Genomic DNA, 8998 nt, shown 5'->3' with positions numbered 1-8998 from the left:
GACGTATCACACCATGATCTTCATGATAGAAAGTCTCCTATGTTGTCACTTTCATACACTAGTGGGAATTTTTCATTATAGAACTTGGCTTGTATATTCCAATGATGGGCTTCCTCAAAATGCCCTAGGTCTTCATGAGCAAGCAAGTTGGATGCACACCCACTTAGTTTCTTTTGTTGAGCTTTCATATACTTATAGCTCTACTACATCCGTTGCATGGCAATCCCTACTCACTCACATTGATATCTATTGATGGGCATCTCCGTAGCCCGTTGATATGCCTAGTTGATGTGAGACTATCTTCTCCCTTTTTGTCTTCTCCACAATCACCATTCTATTCCACCTATAAGTGCTATGTCCATGGCTCACGCTCATGTATTGCGTGAAGATTGAAAAAGTTAGAGAACACCAAAAGTATGAAACAATTGCTTGGCTTGTCATCAGGGTTGTGCATGATATAAATATTTTATGTGGTGAAGATGGAGCATAGCCAGACTATATGATTTTGTAGGGATAACTTTCTTTGGCCATGCTATTTTGAGAAGACATAATTGCTTTGTTAGTATGCTTGAAGTATTATTATTTTTATGTCAATATTAAACTTTTGTCTTGAATCTTTCGAATCTTAATATTCATACCACAATTAAGAAGAATTACATTAAAATTATGCAAAGTAGCACTCCACATAAAAAATTCTGTTTTTATCATTTACCTACTCGAGGACGAGCATGAATTAAGCTTGGGGATGCTTGATACATCTCCAACGTATCTATTATTTTTGATCGCTCCATGCTATATTATCTACTGTTTTGGACATTATTGGGCTTTATTTTCCACTTCTATATTATTTTTGGGACTAACCTATTAACCGGAGGCCCAACCCAGAATTGCTGTTTTTTGCCTGTTTTAGGGTTTCGAAGAAAAGGAATATCAAACGGAATGAAACCTTCAGGAACGTGATTTTCTCAACGAACAAGACCCAGGAGACTTGGACCCTACGTCAAGACACAAAAGAGGAGGCCACGAGGTAGGGGGCGCGCCTACCCCCCAGGCATGCCCTCCACCCTCGTGGGCCCCCTGTTGCCCCACCGACGTACTCCTTCCTCCTATATATACCTACGTACCCCCAAACAATCAGATACGGAGCCAAAACCCTAATTCCACCGTCGCAACTTTCTGTATCCATGAGATCCCATCTTGGGGCCTGTTCCGGAGCTCCGTCGGAGGGGGCATCGATCACGGAGGGCTTCTACATCAACACCATAGCCCCTCCGATGAAGTGTGAGTAGTTTACCTCAGACCTACGGGTCCATAGTTATTAGCTAGATGGCTTGTTCTCTCTTTTTGGATCTCAATACAATGTTCTCCCCCTCTCTTGTGGAGAACTATTCGATGTAATCTTCTTTTTGCGGTGTGTTTGTTGAGACCGATGAATTGTGGGTTTATGATCAAGTCTATCTATGAACAATATTTGAATCTTCTCTGAATTCTTTTATGTATGATTGGTTATCTTTACAAGTCTCTTCGAATTATCAGTTCGGTTTGGTCTACTAGATTGATCTTTCTTGCAATGGGGGAAGTGCTTAGCTTTGGGTTCAATCTTGCGGTGTCCTTTCCCAGTGACTTGCAAAAGAAGATTACATCGAATAGATCTCCAAGAGAATCAATGAGAACTTTGTATTGAGATCCAAAGAGAGAGAAGAAGCCATCTATCTACTAGCTATGGATCCGTAGATCTGAGGTAAACTACTCACACATCATCGAAGGGGCCATGAAGTTGATGTAGAGGCCCTCCGTGATCAATGCCCCCTCCGGCGGAGCTCCGAAAAAGGCCCCAAGATGGGATCTCTTGGGTACAGAAGGTTGCGGCGGTGGAAATAGGGTTTCATGGTGCTCCTGGATGTTTGCAGGGTATGTGAACATATATAGGAGGAAGAAGTAGGTCGGTGCAGCAACGAGGGGCCCACGAGGGGGAGGGCGCGCCCAGGGGAGTAGGCGCGCCCCCTGCCTCGTGGCCGCCTCGTTGATTGCTTGACGTCCACTCCAAGTCCTCTGGATCACGTTTGTTCCAAAAATCACGTTCCCGAAGGTTTCATTCCGTTTGGACTCCACTTGATATTCCTTTTTTACGAAACACTGAAATAGGCAAAAAACAACAATTTGGGCTGGGCCTCTGATTAATAGGTTAGTCCCAAAAATAATATAAAAGTGTAAAATAAAGCCCATTAACGTCCAAAACAGATAATATAATAGCATGGAACAATTAAAAATTATAGATACGTTGGAGACGTATCAGCCCCCCGTCTGGTACTTCTTTGGCCCAATAGGTGTCTTCTGGTACAGAAAAAATCACCAAAAAGTTTCGCTCTGTTTGGAATCCATTTGGTATTGATTTTCTGCGAAGTAAAAAATAAGCAAAAAATAGCAACTGACACTGGACACTATGTCAATAGGTTAGTCCCAAAAAATTGAGATAAACCTGCTATAAAATGATTGTAAAACATTCAAGAATGATAACATAACAACATAGAACGATTAAAAATTATAGATACAAATCACAACCGAGAGAGCGACCATTTCCTTCTTTGGAGGGACTACTTTGACACAACCAACCCGTTGTTCAAACATCAAAAATTCCGGCGGCGTTTCCGTATGAGTAGGCATCTTTTCAACCGTATTAGAGAAGGATAGTCGGATACGATGCCTATTTTGAGTGCAAAGAGGATGCCGTTGGAAAGATTGGTTTCTCATCTTATCAGGAATGCACTGCAGCCGTCCGAATGTTCGCATACGGAGTGCCCGGTGATCTCATTGATGAGTACGTCCGTATGAGCGAGTCTACATGTCTAGACTCCATGTAAAAGTTCTGCATGACTGTGATTGCTGTATTTGGCCCTGAGTACCTGAGAGAGCCGACTGTTGAAGATACATCCCACTTGTTGGCGATGAATGCCAGCAGAGGACTCCCAGGGATGCTTGGCAGTATAGACTGCATGCACTGGGAGTGGAAGAACTGCCCTTCTGCTTGGCAATGGCAGTATAAGGGCCATGTCAGGGCTTGCACTGTCATACTTGAGACCGTAACCTCACAAGATCTCTGGATCTGACACTCTTTCTTTGACATGGCCGGATCACACAATGATACCAACGTGCTTCAGCGCTCGCAGGTGTTTGCTAGGCTTGCCGAGGCAACAACCCACCGGTGAACGTTACCATCAACAACCACAACTACGATAAAGGATACTACCTAGGAGACGGTATCTATCCTCAGTGGACCAATATTGTGAAGACAATCCCCAACCCTGTCGGAGAGAAGAAGAAAAGATTTGCCGAAGAGCAAGAGAGTGCTAGGAAGGACGTCGAGCCTGTCTTTGGTGTTTTGCAATCTCGACGGGGCATCGTTCGGTATCCTGCTAGTACTTGGAGCACGAAGAAGCTGTGGGAGATGATGACTGCTTGTGTGATCATGCACAATATGATCGTAGAATATGAGCGCCCGGAACGTATCTACGATCAAGGGTTTCACTTTCAGGGTGAGAATGTTGTGCCTGAGCATGGAGGAGCGACAATGTTTGAATAGTTGACCCAATTTCATCATGACATGCGTGATTGAAAAACTCACATGCAATTGCAAAATGATTTGGTTGAATATATTTGGGCTCATGTTGACAACCAATAGATGTATCTTTTTTATTCGGCTTGCAAAACTATGTGACACTATTTTATTTTTATTCGGCTTGTAAAACTATGCTATTTATTTGGTTTGAAACTATATGTTTGCTTGTGAAAATTTGTGCATATTTGTCGAAAAAGGGCGGCCAGCAGTCCATGCCGGTAAATATGGGTTGGCGCGTTGGGTGCACTGCCGATCTAAATCTCAAACCTGGCGGACGGCGAGCGGGTGGCCGACCCGAACGGACAAAAAAAAAGCGCTGCCGCGTTGGAGTTGCTCTGAGTAATTTTTTTAGACAATTTTTTGTGAGGTAATTTTTTTGAGAACTTGCAATTCTTTTGAGTAACGGAAGGGAGTAGCTTCGTTCATTTATTTGCTCAGCCGGGCGGACGAAATTCAAAAGTCAGCCCACCAATCCGGCCCGAAGCAACACCGCACCTCATCGGCTCATCCCCGTCTTCCCCAATCCTAAACGTCCCACCTTTCCTGTTGTCAGCGACGCAAACCCCCACAGTCTCGTCTCCCATGGCCACGGCGCCGCACCTCGCCTTCCACCTCCCCTTCCCCTTCCCCTTCCCCTCCACCTCCCGCCCGCCGCCCCGAGCCCTAGCACCCCCGCCCCCGCGACGTGCCCCTCTCCGCCTCGCCGCGGGGCGCCGCTTCCGGCCGCCCACCGCGGACGACGAGCCCCCCGAGGCCGCCGAGGACTCGTCCCACGGCCTCAACCGGTACGACCAGCTCGCGCGCCACGTGGAGCGAGCGCGGAAACGGCAGCAGGCTGACCAGCCAGAGGTCACTGCCGACCACCCGCTCTTCTCGTCCCCTCCCCCGGCCCCCGCCGGCGGGAGCTATGACCCCGACGACGAGTTCTTCGACGAGATCGACCGCGCTATTGCCGAGAAGAGGGAGGAGTTCACGCGGCGCGGGCTCATTAAGCCCACCCCGCCTCCGCCGCCCGAGGTGGACGTCCCCGCCGACGAGCTGTCCCCCGAGGAGGCCATCGACCTCGACGAGATTCGGAGGCTGCAGGGCCTCAGTGTGGCGTCCGTGGCTGACGAGGAGGACGACGAAGCCGAGGAGGAGTACGGCGACGAGGGGTTGCCGCTCGACGAAGACGGCGAAGCCTTTGATGTGGCGGACGAGCTCGGTCTAGAGGGGGACAGGATACGGCAGCCCGCCTTCCGCATGACGCTGGCCGAGCTCCTCGACGAGAGCAAGCTGGTCCCGGTAGCGGTGACGGGCGACCAGGACGTCGCGCTCTCGGGGGTGCAGAGCGACGCCACCCTCGTGGCGGCCGGGGACCTCTTCGTGTGCGTGGGAGAGAGCGGGCTTGCTGGCCTTACCGAGGCTGACAAGCGCGGTGCCGTTGCCGTCGTGGCCGACCAGGACGTGGACATCGAGGGCACCCTGGCCTGTCGCGCTCTGGTCATCGTCGATGACATCACGGCCGCTCTCCGCGTGCTCCCTGCCTGCCTCTACCGACGGCCCTCCAAGGACATGGCCGTTATTGGCATCACGGGCACAGACGGGGTCACCACCACGTCCCACCTCGTCAAAGCAATGTACGAGGCCATGGGTGTCAGGACCGGCATGGTAGGCGTTCTTGGAGCCTATGCCTTCGGCAGCAACAAGCTGGATGCGCAACCTGCTGCATCAGGTGATTCGATGGCCGTGCAGAAGCTGATGGCAACGATGTTGCACAATGGCGCTGAAGCCGTTGTGTTGGAGACGACCACTGATGAGATGCTACCATCAGGTGTGGACAGTGAGATAGATTACGATATCGCCGTGCTGACCAATGTTAGGCATGCCAATTTAGAGGCTAGCATGACATACGAGGGGTACATGAGCAGCATGGCCTCCCTTTTCTCCAGAATGGTGGATCCTGAGCGCCACCGTAAGGTGGTAAACATCGATGATCCGAGCGCACCATTCTTCGCCGCCCAAGGGGGGCATGGTGTCCCGGTGGTGACATATTCATTTGAGAACAAGAAGGCTGATGTGCACACTCTCAAGTACCAGCTTTCCCTGTTTGAGACGGAGGTTCTCGTACAGACACCGCACGGAATCCTTGAAATCTCCTCTGGACTGCTTGGAAGAGACAACATCTACAATATCCTTGCAACTGTGGCAGTTGGTGTTGCAGTGGGTGCGCCATTGGAGGACATAGTGAAAGGTATTGAAGAGGTGGATGCAATCCCAGGTCGGTGTGAGCTAATTGATGAGGAGCAAGCCTTTGGGGTGATCATTGATCATGCGAGGACACCGGAAGCTCTGTCAAGGCTTCTTGACAGTGTAAAGGAACTAGGCCCACGGCGTATTGTCACTGGTATGATACTTTCTCTCATACAATAGTTCTCATTAACACACCGCCTCCACAAAGTTTATACTGGTTTCAAACTGTTAATTTGCTGTACGTTTTGCTATATATTCTTTATTCTGGTTGTGGTATTACAAACTGAGCCTCCTGGTATGTTGTTCTCTGTAGTTGTTGGATGTTGCGGTGAGAAAGAAAGAGGGAAGAGGCCGATGATGACAAAGATTGCTGCTGAGAAAAGTGATGTTGTTATGTTGACATCCGACAATCCAGCAAGTGAAGATCCATGTATGGTCCTTAGTATATTTCGTTATGAGATCCTAATGTTATTAAATAAATGAGTGAGCTGAAGTTTACACATTTCTTGGTCTATTCTGAGCAGTGGATATCCTGGACGATATGTTGTCTGGTGTAGGATGGACCATGGAAGAATACTTGAAGCATGGTGCAAATGATTATTATCCACCCCTACCAAATGGTCACAGACTCTTCTTACATGATATTAGAAGAGTTGCAGTGCGAGCTGCTGTTGCAATGGGCGAGCAAGGCGATGTTGTTGTAAGTTTTCTATGATTTTCTTCACTATAAGGAAAGCTTTGCTGTTGTCCATAGTCACCGTATAATCCTATATGAACAAATTGTTGAAATATGCTACACTTGAATCTCCATGCGTAGGATCCTGTGTAAAAATGCTTATTGAAGCTGATCTTGGCTCTTGTCAGATTTTAATTATAATGATTTCAAAGATCTAATCCCCAAATGCATTAATCTATAAGAATGTAGAACATGCTCAGAAAGATTGAAAGTAGATTGATGTGTTACTATCTGCAGTTAACTTAATATGCTAGTGAACAACTAAGAAGTTGCATTAATGTTATGAGATAGAAGGCTTGACCCTCTAGGTGATAGCATGTATTACATTTTTACTGCTGACCATCTTCCACATGTTGGTCCATCTTGGTCCTTATTCCTGATTGCTTTTGTTCATCCTTCAGGTTGTCACTGGAAAAGGGAATGATACTTATCAGATGGAAGGCGATAAGAAGGAGTTCTTTGATGACAGGGAAGAGTGCCGAGAAGCACTGCAATACGTTGATCAATTGCATCGATCTGGAATAGATACCTCTGAGTTTCCATGGCGGTACGTTTCGTTCTAAATCACTTTTGCCCTGTTCTCAGGGCTTCATCCCTCATGATTCATGAGTATGTGCTTGTTGCCATAAGGTTGTGCCTTAACACTTTGGCCTTGCCTCTGTTTTTTCGTGTCCTATTGAAAATACAAGCCTCCACCAAAACACCCAAAGGAATCACACGATATAAATTCCAGTCCAATTCTTGTGATCTACCTTGCATTTTGTGATTTTTGCACAACTTGCCTGACCGCATTGTATTGCATCAGAGATTCTGCTGTACCAGATTTCCTCTTTTGCAATGTCGTTTCACATGAAAACCACAGATTTACTGATCTCGCTTCTCTCTGTCTGCCACAGGTTACCAGAAAGCCACTGATTGTGATGTACCCAAGATGGCCGAGCTTCTCAAAGATAGACTAGCCGATCTGATCCAGCTTTTGCTCAAGGTTCTAACCTCGGCTGCTGACTGCTAACAAACAACTAGCTTATGATCATCATTGATGATTGCTGCAGAGTAGATAAGTAGATGGCCTTGAAAATTGTAAGTTATTTTACGGTACATTAAAGGCACACCGGAATGGAAAAAAGCAATTTCCCCAGTGTCAGTTTTCATGAAAAATAGACAAATAAACGTCCGGGTTCTTCATGTGCAATTTTTTTATGAAGTGTGCTACAATCCAGAGGGCACACATTTCTCCGACCGCGTTTGGTACCTTGAAAAATATAAGTGGCGTTTGCATGGCACACATTTAATGTTGGACAAAGGAGAGAATCGGTTCTTTCCATTTAACAAAGAAATCAATCGGCGTCGCCCCACAGATTAAATCTTTGGGAGGAGGATTACATTCCATATTTCATCTCTGAACATATTATCTTCCATATTTTCATTCCGATTTTGACGATGGGCTGCCTCTGGGTCCGCGCAATCGGGGGAACACCGGTCGGATGGAGGCGTCCATATAAGAGATCTCCATATAAAGAGGTTGACATACATACTTCTACGGCGCCAGAAGAATATTGCTCTCTATTTGTTGTCTCCCAACATGTCTCGACTTCATGTAGAACTACACATCTTGTTCTTTTGCAGCATTCTTCTTGCACATCAAACCCTTGGAGGCCGAGTTCATCAGACCAATCATCAAGAGGTGAAAGCTAAACAGTGGTGCCCCCCCTCGTTGAATTGTTCAATTTAAATAAATTTGCAATGTCATTGTTTTTTTTTACATGCATCGATCTAGACATCGCACGAATCTGCTTACGGTTCAGGCTTAGATACACTGGACATATCATCTCCTATCATCCTCTAGCCGCAGATTGCTGTTCTAGTTTTCACCATCTTGTTTCTTGTTTTGAAAGTTCAAACTTCATACTCCCTCCTTTCAATATTAAGTTTCGTGGTTTTAGTCCAAATTAACTAAAACCTACACGATCTCTTCTCTGGTAATCTAACAGTAAACTGAATCTTCTGCGCTGCTTCAAATAGAATATATTCACTGACGAGTATATGCTACCCTAATTATGCCTTGAAGGAAAATGCGGGTGCCAGCATGGAAGCGAAAGCATCAAGTTCATCACGTTCACTGAGCTCCGTTCATCTACAGCTCCCATACATTGAGCTCCCACCCAAGCATGGTGGCACTGTTCAGCCATACGTGAGTTCCTTTGCTTGGCCCTCTATTTAATTACCGACTAATATTTGTTTGCGAGAATATTTACTGACTAATGTAGCTTCATGTATTAATTTCAGGAGGCTGTTTATATTAAAAGCACTGACAGGGACAGTGGATATTATGGAGTATCTGCCACCCTGGATGTCTATGGATACAATCTCAAAGATGGCCAAGTGAGCGGGGCAGCAATTTCGATAAGTAACTT

At 46.6% G+C, this 8998-nt stretch overlaps 1 protein-coding gene across 1 annotated transcript; it reads left to right on the top strand.

Moving 5' to 3' along the window:
* The first annotated feature begins 4163 nt into the window (after nt 1-4163).
* On the top strand, nt 4164-7776 carry LOC119274904 (UDP-N-acetylmuramoyl-L-alanyl-D-glutamate--2,6-diaminopimelate ligase MurE homolog, chloroplastic). The gene is made up of 5 exons (XM_037555658.1): nt 4164-6002; nt 6162-6278; nt 6373-6548; nt 6986-7131; nt 7481-7776. Exons 1-5 carry the CDS (start codon nt 4199-4201, stop codon nt 7497-7499), a joined length of 2262 nt encoding a protein of 753 aa, XP_037411555.1. The 5' UTR covers nt 4164-4198; the 3' UTR covers nt 7500-7776.
* The last annotated feature ends 1222 nt before the right edge of the window (nt 7777-8998 follow it).

The sequence above is a fragment of the Triticum dicoccoides genome, chromosome 1A (assembly GCF_002162155.2).
Source record: "Triticum dicoccoides isolate Atlit2015 ecotype Zavitan chromosome 1A, WEW_v2.0, whole genome shotgun sequence".
NCBI classification, from domain to species: Eukaryota; Viridiplantae; Streptophyta; class Magnoliopsida; order Poales; family Poaceae; genus Triticum; species Triticum dicoccoides.
The sequence above is the reverse complement of the archived record's forward strand: the minus strand, read 5'-3'. Positions and strand labels throughout refer to the sequence as shown.

What these genes read in the sequence shown, in the direction of transcription:
- LOC119274904 (XM_037555658.1), top strand. Translation starts at nt 4,199, where the DNA reads ATGGCCACGGCGCCGCACCTCGCCTTCCACCTCCCCTTCCCCTTCCCC. An exon ending in CCCACGGCGTATTGTCACTG is followed by an intron (nt 6,003 to 6,161) that starts GTATGATACTTT and finishes TGTTCTCTGTAG; the next exon opens with TTGTTGGATGTTGCGGTGAG. An exon ending in TCCAGCAAGTGAAGATCCAT is followed by an intron (nt 6,279 to 6,372) that starts GTATGGTCCTTA and finishes TATTCTGAGCAG; the next exon opens with TGGATATCCTGGACGATATG.